We start from the raw sequence: 15,142 nt of genomic DNA, 5'->3' as shown, positions 1-15,142 counted from the left end.
TTACACTACTTAATTGGATTCGACATTTACTCCTGTACAATAAACAGTTGATAATAAACATATAATCTACACTCATCTACTACTAATCTCTACACAATAACTATGACCTGCTCTCACTCACACTATCTTTCCTACAGTCTGTTAGAACAAAGAACAAAGAAAATTACAGCACAGGAACAGGCCCTCCGGCCCTCCCAGCCTGTGCCGATCCAGATCCTTTATCTAAACCTGTTGCCTATTTTCCAAGGATCTACTTCCCTCTGTTCCCCGCCCGTTCATATATCTGATCAGATGCATCTTAAATTATGCTATCGTGACCCGCCTCTACCACCTCCGCTGGCAAAGTGTTCCAGGCACCCACCACCCTCTGCGTAAAAACCTTTCCACGCACATCTCCCTTAAACTTTCCCCCTCTCACCTTGAAATCGTGACCCCTTGTAATTGACACCCCCACTCTTGGAAAAAGCTTGTTGCTATCCACCCTGTCCGTACCTCTCATAATTTTGTAGACCTCAATCAGGTCCCTCCTCAACCTCCGTCTTTCCGACGAAAACAATCCTAATCTACTCAACCTTTCTTCATAGCTAGCACCCTCCATACCAGGCAACATCCTGGTGAACCTCCTCTGCACCCTCTCTAAAGCATCCACATCCTTCTGGTAATGTGGCGACCAGAACTTCACGCAGTATTCCAAACCAAAGTCCTATACAACTATAACATGACCTGCCGACTATTTTCTAGCCTTCCCCTCAACCTCTCTCCCAGAAGGTTTAGCGTTGATGCCTTATATAGTTCTGCATCTAGCTCTCTCTGGTGGTTGATTTGGACATAACATTAAGCCTTACAGTTCTGTACATTTATCATGTCACATTCCCCATGTTCTAAAACCTGGGGAACAGCATTCGACAATGGCTTCATGGTGACCATTACAGAGACTAATACAGAGTTATATTCCATCAGCTGCTGTAGTGGGATTTGAGCCCATGTCCCCAGTCACCTGGATTACTAGACCAGTAACACTGGACACAGTGACATTGGCAGCATGGTAGCACAGTGGTTAGCACTGTTGCTTCACCGTGCCAGGGACCCGGGTTCGATTCCCGGCTTGGGTCACTTTCTGTGCGGAGTCTGCACGTTCTCCCCGTGTCTGCGTGGGTTACCTCCGGGTGCTGCAGTTTCCTCCCACAGGTCCTGAAAAAACGTGCTTGTCAGGTGAGTTGGACATTCTGAATTCTCCCTCCGTGCACCCAAACAGGTGCCGGGATGTGGCAACTAGGGGACTTTCACAGTAACTTAATTGCAGTGTTAATGTAAGCCTGCTTGTGACACTAATAAAGATTATTATACATTACCAGTGCACCACCATCGCCCCATAAAGTGCAAAGAAAACCGATACTTAAATCTCAACCCCAGCAGTTGTAAAGAATAATGTCAGCACAGAGAACACGCACCAGTGTCAAGGAGAAAATATTGAGATAAAGAAAGTGTTCTTACCCACTGCCTTTGAATACCGAGATGTAGTTTGCTTCACCTGTCCAAGGCTTGAAATCAATGCAGGATTTGAGGCGATACTGTTCAAATGCTTTTAGGATCATACCTTTAGCATTTATATCTACAGGAGAAATGGAATTTGATCACTAGAGTGAAATGCTCACAACTTGCTCACAAATATTTGTACGCCCACGTCTAAATCCTGCATTTAGTATAAAGTAAAGCCAGAGTCCCAGATGACCATAGGCTGCTTTCCCCTTTGAGGGGGGGGGAGAGCTGACTGGTGGGGATTTAACCTGAGGGTCACCACACCTCAGGCGAGGGGCAAGGTTGAGGACGCTAGTATGGGAATTGAACTCATCATGGTGGCTTACCTCTAACTCACAACCCAGCTGTCCAGCCATCTGAGCGAAAGATTTAACAGCTAGCCGGGTACCGAGGGGCAGGAGAAGTGGGAAGAAAAATGGGAAGATTTTGAAAAGAGAGCTTCCAACATTTCCTGTTCTGGTGTCAGATTTCCCGCATCTTTAGCTTAAGTGGGTTCAGGGTTGTAATTAAGGTGGTAAAAATTGAACGTTAGCTTGTTTTCCGCAATAGTAAATTGAACTGTTATTCCTTTAATAATAATAATAACAGCTTATTGTCACAAGTAGACTTCAATGAAGTTACTGTGAAAAAGCCCCTCGTCGCCACATTCCGGCTCCTGTTCGGGGAGGCCGGCATTATTTGATGACGAATTATTTGTGGCCTTTAAGAAAACAATAACTTAATGATTCATAGTTCATCGTTCAGATGTCTGGACGTTCAAGAATGTGTCCTTTATCGATTTGATCCCTGAGACATTTATTTTCACACAAATGAGCAAATGAAGGACCAGCTATGTGTAAAATACCATTTTGTATTAAGAGACTAACATTGTTGTGCGTGGAGTGTTGTGTGGATGTGGCTACTCCCAGTTCATTGGAATGCTTTGTACCCACAGAATTGACAATCTCTTCCCACTCAACCTAACCTGGTTGTTAAGGTGATGGTGGAAGGGATTAATGGCAGCCTTGATGTGGGGACCGCTGTGAAGAAAGGGCCATTTGTTCAAACTTTGCAATGGATCTCAATAAACACAAAAGGCAGGATTTTCCCAGCGAGTTTTCGATCCCGAATATCATAGCGGAATGTGGGTCAAAACTCCACCCCCTGGAGGAAGCCAATCATTGGCCGGAGGGCGGAAGCGCCATCCAATTGGCTCTCAAAGCTGGAGAGCCAATCAGAGGCCTTCTAGTTTGAAAGGGACCAGCAGGCTGCAATGAAAGGCCAGCGAGGGAGAGGGAGCTTCCAACTGGAGGCGACCTCTCTCCAACAATGCTGGGAAATATGGGACAGGGGTGGAGGGAACCCCTTTACAAAGTGGCCTGTGGCTGTTCCTGCAGCCAGGCAGACGTGGAGGGCCTCGTTGGAGTGCATCTGTCACCAGGAGGCTGGCCATCACATGCTCTCTTCTGCTACGATCTGTCTCCATTCCACACCTGACCACGTCTCAAAACCCTGCCGAACCATTGAGAAATACACATGGAAAAGGCGCAAGATTTAGGTTGAGATTAGTATTAAATACCTACTTAAATTTTCTTCCAGGTAGTATGGAACTGTTTGCGGCCACCTATATTTGTCATCCGTGAGAGAGCTTCTGTCAATTGACTGGTATCAAAAGAGATGGAAACCAAGTTAGTCACCCTGGGTGGCAAGCATAGAAACAGGCCCTTTGAGCCTGCTCCACGATTCATTACCATCATGGCTGATCATCCAACTCAGTAACCTGTTCCTGCTACTCCCCCCATGCCCTTTCATCCCTTTCACCCCAAGCGCGATATCTCACCCCTTCTTGAAAACATACAACGCTTTGGCCTCAACTGTTTTCTGTGGTAGTGAATTTCACAGGCCCACCACTCTCTGGGTGAAGACGTTCCTTCTCATCTCAGTCCGAAATTTTATCCCGTAGCCTCAGACTGTGTCTCCTGGTTCTGGACCCACCCACCATCAGGAACATCCTCCCTGCACCTACCCAGCCTCGTCCTGTTAGGATTTTATAGGTTTCCCTAGAAGAATACAATCACTACAGTGCAGAAAGAGGCCATTCGGCCCATCGAGTCTGCACTGACCCTCTGAAAGAGCCCCCTCCGTCGGCCCCCACCCCCACTGTCCCCTCAATCCCACCTATCCTGCACATCTTGAACACTAAGGGGAAATTTAGCGTGGCCACTCCACCGAGCCTTCACATCCTTGGATTATGGGAGGAAACCGGAGAACCCGGAGTAAACCCACACAGACACAGGGGTTACTTGAAAACAAACAGTCACCCAAGGCTAGAATCGAACCCAGGTCCCTGGCATGTGAGGCAGCGGTGCTAACCACTGTGCCACCGTGCCGCCCCGGTTTCTATGAGATCCCCCCTCATTCTTCTAAACTCCAGCGTATATAATCCTAACCAACTCAATCTGTCCTCAAACGCCATCGCAGGAATCAGTCTGGTAAACATTCGCTGCACTCCCTCTAGAGCAAGAACATCCTTCATCAGAGAAGGAGACCAAAACGGCAACACAATATTCCAGGTGTGGCCTCACCAAGGCCCTGTATAATTGCAGCCACACATCCCTGCCCCTGTACTCGAATCCTCTCACTATGAAGACCAACATACCATTTGACTTCTTTACTGCCTGCTGTATCCACATTCAGTAACTTGTCCACAGGACACCCAGGTCTCGTTGCACATTCCCCTCTCTCAACCGATAGCCATTCAGATAATAACCTGCCTTCCTGATTTTGGGACCAAACAACTTCATATTTATCCAGGTATTACTACATTCATTTGCCCACTCACTCAACTTGTCTAAATCCCGCTGAAGGATCTTTGCATCCTCCTCACAGCTCACCCTCCCACCCTATCATCGGGTCATCTGAAAATTTTGAGGTATTACCTTTAGTTTCCTCATCTAAATCATTAATATATACTGTGAATGGCTGGGGTCCGAGCACCAATCCCCGTGGTTCCCCTCTAATGTGAAAAATACCCATTTATTTCTATTCATGGTTTCCTGTCTGCCAACCAGTTTTCTATCCATCTCAATACACTCTCCCTCATCCCATGTGTTTTAATTTTAAAAACGAACCTCTTATGTGGGACTTTGTCAAAAGCCTTCTGAAAGTCGAAATAAACCATTTCGATTCAATCTGCTTACCTCATCTCGCTGCGCGAAACTTACCTTATCAATTTTCATGTCCCCTTCGAAAAGATTCAATCCTAATTCTGCAGAGAGGAGAAAGACAAACATTGACGCACTGGAGAAGGTTCAAAATTTTATTTTCCACAGCAAATCGAGAGCCGAGAGCCGAGTGTTTCTTCCTTTCTAGATTGAGTGAGGGGAGGGGGTTTTTGGCTGGAGAATTATGGTGGGGTGCATGCAGTGGGTGCGACCCGCTAGAAGTGTGAAGGTGAGGACAGAGTTTGAGAGGTTAGACGTCGATAAGGTGTCTCCAGTTGCGAGGCAGTTCAAAACCAAAGACAGAACTATAAATAGCCATCCATAAATCCAATAGGGAGCTCACCATCCCAAGAGAGTGGTGAGAATGTGGAGACCACTACCTCAGTTTCGGTGCTCCGGTTACCACCCACAGCCCAAAGACGTGCAGGTTAGGTGGATTGGCCAAGCTAACATTGCCCCTTCATGTTCAAAGGTTAGGTGGGGTTACGGGGATGGGCAGGGGATTGGGCCAGGATGAGGTGCTCTTTCGGAGGGTCGGTACAGACTCGAATGAGCCGAATGGCCTCCTTCTGCACTGTCGGGATTACATGATTGTAAGACCATAGGGAATAGTTGAAGCCAGTCGCGAGGATCTGTAACTCAACCTGAAGCTGATGATCAACACACAGTTAGCTTACTGTGCAGAGGAAGAGTAAGAAGTTTTGATCCAAGCGGTGGTGAAATCAAGATTGATTCAATTCTCCAAATGAAAATAAATCGTTCAACTCCCAAAATATCTCAATGTCCTTGTTATACTGATGCTTGTTCTCCATAGCAACCGAGAGATCGACCTCAACTGATATAAAATAAATCCAAGTTACCTTCATTGATTTCAAATATGTCTTGATCTAAACCATTGTCGACGTCCACTTCTAGAAGATAAATGAAAATGGACTTTATTCGGTGATTTTCTTCATACAAGTTCAGAATATTACAAGAACAAAGAACAAAGAAATGTACAGCACAGGAACAGGCCCTTCGGCCCTCCAAGCCCGTGCCGACCATGCTGCCCGTCTAAACTAAAATCTTCTACACTTCTGGGGTCCGTATCCCTCTATTCCCGTCCTATTCATGTATTTGTCAAGATGCCCCTTAAACATCACTATCGTCCCTGCTTCCACCACCTCCTCCGGCAGCGAGTTCCAGGCACCCCCTACCCTCTGTGTAAAAAAACTTACCTCGTACATCTCTAAACCTTGCCCCTCGCACCTTAAACCTATACCCCCTAGTAATTGACCCTCTACTCTGGGGAAAAGCCTCTGACTATCCACTCTGTCAATGCCCTTCATAATTTTGTAGACTTCTATCAGGTCGCCCCTCAACCTCCGTCGTTCCAGTGAGAACAAACCAAATTTATCCAACCTCTCCTCATAACTAATGCCCTCCACACTAGGCAACATCCTGGTAAATCCCGTCTGCACCCTCTCTAACACCTCCACATCCTTCTGGTAGTGTGGCGACCAGAATTGAACACTATACTCCAAGGGTTAGGGTTAGGGTTAGGGTTAGAATCATGGAATGATACAACCCGGAGGGGAGGCCATTCGGTCTATCGCCAGCACTTGGACAGAGCTATCCAATTAGTCCTTTGATCCTGCTCTTTCCCCATTGCCCTGCCAGTTTTTGTTCCCCTACCGCTACTTATCCAAATTCCTTTTGGAAATTATTATTGCACCTGCTTCTACCGGTCTTTCAGGCAATGCCTTCCCGACCACAACAATTCAACACACAACAAAAAGAATGATTGATTCCCACCAAGCTTCTGTGCCAATTGTTTGAACACAAGTTGATTTTTCTTTTTTTTTTGTGGTGATTCTCCGTCCTCTCGTCGCTCTGCCCCCCTCTGCGATGTGTAACTGCTTGGCCACCATGGAACAGTCTTGTTGAAGCGCAAAGAAGCCTGTACAGTACTGAACTAATAGTTGCCTGCTTGTGCAGACGATGAGCATCGCTGAAAACAAAAGAGACATTTTGTCGAAACGTTTCGTCGTGCATTCATCAGGACATTTCGCCAGAGTTGCCAACCAATCGGCACTCTCTTCTCGTACAGTGCGAATTGTTGTTCTCTTTGCAATTTGATATTCTTGCTTAATTGTCCTGATGAGTGTGAGATGAAAAGCTTCGGCAAAAAGGCTCTTCCACAATTCTCAAGTAGTGAACTATGTAAGTGTTTACAGCAGTGGGTAAGTGTCTGGAGAGGACCCCATACAAGGTGCTTGCATGTTACCTCTCCACTGGCCCCTAGCTCTAGGTCATGTGTGTTCTTACATCTCTATATGGGTGATACTGCACTGATTCCTATGTTAACCCTTTAGGTACCACATCCTTCTGCGACAGCTATCTGTGTATATTCTTCCCCGTGATAGACAGCTTTTTTTATTGGCACCATTGATTACAGGTTTCATCAAGACTGATGATGCCCATTGATCTTCATGGCAATTGAAGAAAATGTGAAATCAGATTAAAAACACTCGATTGCGGTGCAGTGGTTTGGAGATCAATGGGAAGAAAAATGGGGAAAGTATTTAAAGAACTCTGGAAAGGTGCAATAAAATTCCTCTGTGTGTTTGCTGTGGTGCCTTTAAGAGGAATCATTTAGGCCAGATTTGGCCCACAGTGGTGGACTCAGCCGTGTTGGACATGACGGCCAAAAACTTTCAGCCAGACGTGGCCAGACAATCCCGCCATTAATTAAATGAACCGGTTCAATGCAAATTAATACAGAGGCCATGGGGTGAATATTAACCCCAATAGTGGGTGGGGTGGGGTCAGGTCAGGTGCTCAGGATCTGAAACTCAAGCCCAACCCACCTTCAACTCCATTTCTTCCAGGTTTTAATGGAGGCGCGACAAGGGGGAGTGACCAATCAGCTGCCAGGATGTGGGTTTTGGAGGTTCCATTCACCATCCTGACTTGGAAATATATCGGCAGTTCCTTATCGGTCACTGGGTCAAAATCCAGGAACTCCCTCCCTAACAGCACTGTGTGTGTACCTACACCTCAGGGACTGCAGCAGCCGGAGAAGGCAGCTTACCACCAACTTCTCGAGGGTAACTAGGGTTGGGTAATAAAGGCTGGCCTAGCCAGCAATGTCCACATCCCTTCAATGAATACAAATATTTTTTACCCACTACTTGGGGAGGCCCAGGCCAAGCAAGTAACCTGCAGAATTTACTGGGTGAGCTGCTATCGGGCAAGAAGGTGAAGGGGGGGGGGTATCTACCTTTGGGGAGTCCCCAGTGCCAATACAAAGCACCCTCCCCAAGATCATACACCCCCTTAACTCTTCCCACCTGACCTCAAATCCAGTCCCACATCTCCCTCATTCACTCCTCGCTGGGGCCTGCCACCCAGGCCTTGCTGACCCCCCGGGACTTACTCAAGTCCTGTTTCCATGACCTCTTCCTCTTCGGAGACCGGCTGTAGTCCCAGCAGAGGTCACTGCTTGAACCTGGTGTTGTCGGTCAATCAGGTATTCCGGATTCTCTCTAAAGCAGGATGTCCGCCCCGAATGGGGATGGAGGTCTCATTCTGAGCCAGCGAAGGCCCCGCCAAACACTAAATGGCTGTGGGGACAGCCGGCTATTCCATGTGCAGTCTCCTGACCGACCTTTCAGCCAAGTAGGGGGGGGAACATGGTGAATTCCAGTCCAATGTGGTTTGATTGATGTTTTAACAAACAAAAGTATCTACATTAATATTTAATAACCTTAGTATCGCATAATAACTCCAAATGCTTTCAGACATTTGCTACACTTTAGAATTACTTCCTTGGTTAAGACGTGCTTTGGGAAGCTCTGATGACATTCACTGTTCTAGACCCATTTATTTTTAATGAATTAATTTCAGAGTTGAATGGCCATTATGTAACGTCATGAGGAGAATGGAAAAATGTTTCACTTTGGCAAGGTGTACAGGTATCAGGTGGCACCTCCACAACAACAACTTGCATTTATATAGGGCTTTTAATCCAGCCTCAAAAGGTGACATTTGCGACGTGGCCAAAAGAGGCATATTAAAGTAGCACCGTAAGTCAGGAAGAGAGAGAGGGAGAGCGGCAGGGAGGCAGTTTCAGAGCCTGGGGTGCAGGCAGCTGAAGGCACTGCCGCCAACAGCGGAGCGATTAAAATTGAAGTTGTGCAAGAGGGCCAGAGTCAAAGGAGTACAGAAATCCTGGACGGCTACTGGCCCGGAAGAGGTTACAGAGATGGGGGTGGAGTGGTTCCAAATCGAGAATGAGAATTTCAAATTGGGGGACTGATTAAAACATTGGAAATTAAAGGTAAGCAGTTTGGTTGGGTGAGATTGTTTACAACAAGACTGATGGAAGAAGATTGAAATGGGCAGGTCAAGAGATTCCAAGAGGTAACCTGAATCGATTCTGGATCAAGGACACTTGGGTATTCCCAAAATAGTTTGTGCTTGTATATAAAATATCTGGTCATTTTTAGTAACAAATAAATATCAAACTTACCGATCACATGTGACGTTGGCTGGTGAAAACATAAAGGAATATGCAAGTTAGAAAATGTTCTTTTCTGCCAACATCAAGATATTAGTCATAGAATTATTACAATACAGAAGAAGGCCATTTGGCCCATCAACTCTGAGCTAGAAACATTAAATCAGCATTTGTCACTGTCCTGATGTAGTTGCTGGAATCACATATTTCGTCATGAGAATGATACAGTTGAAGGAAGTACATTTGCTGCCCATCCCCTCACTATCTTCTAATTTACGGGGAAGGATTTCCTTTTTGTTTGTGCAACTGATTATTCCCATTTTCCTAGTTGCAGGTTCTCTTTCCACACTTGGTCAATTCTACATTGGCAAACCGACAAACCAAAAGAAGCAGAAGTAGGACATTCGGCCCATCGAGTCCGCTCCGCCATTTAACAAAGCCACAAATGATCTGAATCCCCCTGAATATACCTCAAGATATTATTCAGATCCATTTGTTATTCCCAATCATCTCTGTAATCAATCCTGCCTCTCAAATATCACTACATTTTGTTGTTTAACTATAACAGACATTTAAAGCAGTTTGCGAAAACAAGGACAGAAGGTGTTATTTGGAATTGGTGGCCGTGTTAACTTTCTGCGACACAGTCATTTTCTTAATTCAAGGGACGTGGGCACATCGCTGTCAAGGGGTAAGTCTGTCACTGGTTAAATTCCACCCTTGGATTGAAGACCCAGTTTAGACCTCAGGAGAATTTGGGTCATCTTAAACATTCACTCCCTCCACCGGCGTGCACTGCCTGCCGTGGGTGCCATTTACAAGGTGCACTGCAGCAACTACAGCTACTCTTTCAAAAAAGAGCCGGTGCAGACTCAATGGGCCAAATAGCCTCCTTCTGCTCTGTAAATTCTATGATTCTATGAACTCACCAAGTCTCCTTTGACAGCAACTTCCAAACTCACAAACTCTCGAGAGGACAGGAGCAGCAGATGCTTGCGAACGCCACTACCTGCATAACTTCCCTACTTTTCCATTCAATTTCCCTCATAATAAGCAATAAAAGGGCGGCGTGTGGCGCAGTGGATAGCACTGGGACTGCGGCGCTGAGGATCCAGGTTCGAATCCCGGCCCCGGGTCACTGTCTGTGTGGAGTTTGCACATTCTCCCCCTATCTGCGTGGGTCTCACCCTCACAACCCAAAGATGTGCAGGTTAGGTGGATTGGCCACGCTAATTTGCCCCTTAATTGGGAAAAGAAAAATAATTGGGTACTCTAAATTTATCTTTAAAAAAATAATAAAAGATAACATATTAGCTTTCCTGATGCCTTGCTGTACCTGTACCTTTTTGTGATTCATGGGCAGCATGGTAGCATTGTGGATAGCACAATCGCTTCACAGCTCCAGGGTCCCAGGTTTGATTCCGGCTTGGGTCACTGTCTGTGCGGAGTCTGCACATCCTCCCCGTGTGTGCGTGGGTTTCCTCCGGGTGCTCCGGTTTCCTCCCACAGTCCAAAGATGTGCGGGTTAGGTGGATTGGCCATGATAAAATTGCCCTAAGTGTCCAAAATTGCCCTTAGTGTTGGGTGGGGTTACTGAGTTATGGGGATAGGGTGGAGGTGTTGACCTTGGGTAGGGGGTAGGGTGCTCTTTCCAAGAGCCGGTGCAGACTCGATGTGCCGAATGGCCTCCTTCTGCACTGTAAATTCTATGATAAATTCTATGCACTCGGGCACCCAGATCCCTCTGAATCTTAGACCTCTGCAACCTCTCACTATTTAGGCCATAAAATTTATTATTCTCCCTACGAAAATGGAGAATTGCACATTGACCTGCATTATTCTCTATTTGCCAGTACTTTGCCCACTCTCTTCACATATCAATGGGGGTAAATTTGCACTCGCATCACCGTCAGTGAGAACAGCAATGCGAGTGCTGATTGGAACGCTGTTTTCAAAGGGCGCCCCGATCTCTGTGGGGCCGGCCTTGCCCCCTGAATGCTTTTTCATGCTCAAAACCTGGACTAAAAGGTCGGCTGTGCAGTTGGACAGCTACAGGCTGGGTTTCAGGCAGTCCCTGATGCTCTAAGAAGATGTGGTAAAGTTCCGCCCAATGCCCCTTTGTCGCCTCCTTACGTCCTCTTCACAATTTACTTTCCTACCTATCTTTATGACATCAGCAAATTTAGCAACAGTATCTTCAATCCCTTCATCCGAGTCATTTCTATCAATTCTAAAAGGTTGAGGCCCCAGCACTGATCCCTGTGTCACATCGCTGGTCGCATCTTGCCAACTGGAAAATGATACATTTATGTCAACGTTGCTTCCTGTTAACCAGCCAATCTTCTATTTGTGCCAATATGTTACCCGCTAAACCAGGACCTCTTATTTTCCTCAATAATCTTTGATGTGCAATTGTTATATTGCAATTGCATAAGGTGTTAGTGCGGCCACACCTGGAGTATTGTGTTCAGTTTTGGTCTCCTTACTTGAGAAAGGACGTACTGGCGCTGGAGGGTGTGCAGAGGATATTGACTAGGTTAATCCCAGAGCTGAAGGGGTTGGATTATGAGGAGAGGTTGAGTAGACTGGGACTGTACTCGTTGGAATTTAGAAGGATGAGGGGGGATCTTATACAAACATTTAAAATTATGAAGGGAATAGATAGGATAGATGCGGGCAGGTTGTTTCCACTGGCGGGTGACAGCAGAACTAGGGGACATAGCCTCAAAATAAGGGGAAGTAGATTTAGGACTGAGTTTAGGAGGAACTTCTTCACCCAAAGGGTTGTGAATCTATGGAATTCCTTGCCCAGTGAAGCAGTTGAGGCTCCTTCATTACATGTTTTTAAGGTAAAGATAGATAGTTTTTTGAAGAATAAAGGGATTAAGGGTTATGGTGTTCGGGCCGGAAAGTGGAGCTGAGTCCACAAAAGATCAGCCATGATCTAATTGAATGGCGGAGCAGGCTCGAGGGGCCAGATGGCCTACTCCTGCTCCTAGTTCTTATGTTCTTATGTGACACCTTATCAAAAGGCTTTTGGAAATCTAAGTCCAGTACATCCACCAGTTCCCCTTTATCCACAGCACATGAGGGGCATGATTTAACCACCATGTTGCGCTTGGCGTGCCAGTTAAATAGCGGGAAAGGCCTTAATCCAGATTTGCACCGGGTGCAATTGAGTTTGCTATCTAACCGGCCCTCTGCCGATGGCTCCGGATCTCGCCCAAGTATGGCGAGCATATTATGAACCCTAATTTGTCTTAATTTCCATCTCATTGGTGTGATTGAAGTGGAATGTAACGGCCTCCCAGGAATTAACCAGCTCCCCAGCGAGAAATCATTTAAAAAATGTGAAGCTGGTGCAATGGCTACTGAAGGGAACTGAGGAGGCGAGCAGCCAATTCCATTTCCGACTTGCAGCTCAAGGGCACTGAAGCTGCCGTTTCATTGCTGGGCGGCGGGGGGTGCACGTCATGGTCAGAGGGGCCATCGTTCCAGGTCAGGCGTTTCCCCTGGGCTAGAGATAGGAAGGGGCGTGGTGAGAGGCTTTTTGTTCGTGAGGCCTTCAAGCCATCTTTAAATATCGTGGACACCCATAACAGGGATAACTACAGCTGCTGCCTGTCTGTCCCACCAAAAACATCCAGGGCAGAGTCCTGTGCTTGGTTATACGCTGATGGTCACTTTAACTCCCTTTGACTGTGAGCAGCCTCTAGCTTCACACCTGAGAAAGGAATTGGCCTTGTTAGTTGTGAGAGCACTTCATAGCTCACAAGTGGTGCTGCAGGTTGTGTTTGCTGCTTGTGGCTGCTGGTGGCTGCAAATGCCTGGAGGTTGCTGATGTTTTCTTCTTATTCTGCAGCCTGGAAAAGGGAGGATGGAAGATGACCTGCTACCTGGGCTGGAGAAGGGAAAGGGGAGTTCTTTCTCACTTTCGGCATGTTCTGGGTCGGTGCGATTTTCCCCGGCCGAGGGGTCTACTGCTGGAAGTTGCAAGAGGGGGGAAAAAGAGGCACATTGATCTCACTGAGTGATGTTTGCTGCTTGCAGCTGCAGCTGCCTGGAGGCTGTGTGTTTGTTTGCTGCCGCCTCTTTGCTTTTGTGACTTGGAGTAAGGAAATGGGGGCTGGTAAGATGATATTACCATCTACAAGAGCAGGGATAACCTGCTGAGGCTGTATAAGGTTCTGGTCAGACCCCATTTGGAGTATTGTGAGCAGTTTTAAGCCCCCTATCGAAGGAAAAATGTGCTGGCCTTGGAAATCGTCCAGAGGAAGTTCACAAGAATGATCAAGGAATAAAGAGCTTGTCGAATGAGGAGTGCTTGAAGACTCTGGGTCTGTACTGGATGGAGTTTAGAAGGATGAGGGGAGATCTTATTGAAACTTGCAGGATGCTGCGAGGCCTGGATAGAGTGGACGTGGAGAGGATGTTTCCACTAGTGGGAGAAACTAGACACAGCCTCAGACTGAAGGGACGATCCGTTAAAACTGAGATCAGGAGGAATTTCTTCAGCCAGAGTGTGGTGAATCTGTGGAACTCTTTGCTGCAGAAGGCTGTGGAGGCCAAATCACTGAGTGTCTTTAAGGCAGAGATAGATAGGTTCTTGATTAATAAGGGGATCCGGGATTATGGGGAGAAGGCAGGAGAATAGTATCAGCCATGATTGAATGGTGGAGCAGACTCGATGGGCCGAATGGTCTAATGCTGCTCCTATGTCTTATGGTCTTATTTGCTGCCAGCACTGGTGAAGGGGAAAGGGTGTGCTCTGGTGTGCTCTGGATCGGAGTGATTTCCCCCTGCTGACGAGTCTACTACTGCGAGCTGTAGGAGGGAGAGAAAGAGAGGCGGATTGATCCGAATGAGCAACCTGATGGCAGTGTTGAAGAAATGCTTTATTGTAAGTGTGGTGAGTGCTGCATGTCGACAAGCACATCGCCGCAACTCAAACACGCTGGACGTCAAGGCTGTTTGACTGCAACTTGAACGCTAGTGGAACTTGTGGATATCGAGCCTTGGCTGTGATGAAATTAGGCTGGATAAGAAGGCCTGTGCAATGGAGGCTCATGAACAGAGACTGATATGTAAGACGTCCGACCGGCAGGGATCCTCCATGTTGCTGAGGATCTGCGAGGCTGATGTAGTGTGTTTGGGGTTTTTTTTTGCACAAATGAACTATTGTAGATTTGTGTTTGTACCGATATTCTGTAGCCAAAAGGTGCTTGTGTTTGTGTGCAAGGCACGGTGCATTTTCTTCGGTGATGAATGGTTTGTGTGATAGATGGGCTGTTAAGTAATTGCTTTTCATTTCTTTGTATAAAGGTACTGTTGACCATGAGCAGCATGGTGGCGCAGTGGTTAGCACTGCAGTCTCACGGCGCCAAGGTCCCAGGTTCGATTCCGGCTCTGGGTCACTGTCCGTGTGGAGTTTGCACATTCTCCCCGTGTCTGCGTGGGTTTCACCCCCACAACCCAAAGATGTGCAGGGTAGGTGGATTGGCCACACTAAATTGCCTCTTAATTGGAAAAAAGTAATGAATTGGGTACTCTAAATAAAAAAAAGGTACTGTTGACCATTTAATAAAAAACATATTCTCAAGTGGCTTCTCTTGGGTACACGTGCCACATCTCAGGCGATGATTATTGCATCGCAATTCAATCAAACCTTGAAACCTGAACAGTTTGCCTGAACTCTTGAAGCTTCAGCAACATAGAGCCAGCAGCCAACAATCAAACACTCCGGAGCTGGTCTTCAGCACTGGGAATATCCTCGTGACCAAAGGGTGGGTGTGCGGAGCACCTGAGCACGGTCTCCCTAATGTTCCCGGCAGGGGCCTGGGGTCTAGGGGCACCTGCTGTGGCCGGGGGGGGGGGGGGGGGGGGGGGGGGGGGGGGTGGG

General features: G+C 46.9%; 1 protein-coding gene across 1 annotated transcript in view; it reads right to left on the bottom strand.

The window, feature by feature from the left end:
- Positions 1-15,142, bottom strand: part of mep1b (meprin A, beta) — a 53,405-nt gene that overhangs the window by 29,142 nt on the left and 9,121 nt on the right. Inside the window, exons 2-6 of the mRNA XM_038808590.1 lie at positions 9,256-9,274; positions 5,603-5,653; positions 4,743-4,786; positions 3,102-3,180; positions 1,495-1,612 (exon numbers count right to left, since the gene is read on the bottom strand). Coding sequence (XP_038664518.1) covers positions 1,495-1,612; positions 3,102-3,180; positions 4,743-4,786; positions 5,603-5,653; positions 9,256-9,274 — 311 coding nt within the window. The remainder of the gene's footprint in view (positions 1-1,494; positions 1,613-3,101; positions 3,181-4,742; positions 4,787-5,602; positions 5,654-9,255; positions 9,275-15,142) is intronic.

This window comes from Scyliorhinus canicula, chromosome 10, assembly GCF_902713615.1.
Source record: "Scyliorhinus canicula chromosome 10, sScyCan1.1, whole genome shotgun sequence".
Classification (NCBI taxonomy): domain Eukaryota; kingdom Metazoa; phylum Chordata; class Chondrichthyes; order Carcharhiniformes; family Scyliorhinidae; genus Scyliorhinus; species Scyliorhinus canicula.
This window is presented reverse-complemented; position numbering and strand designations above follow the sequence as displayed.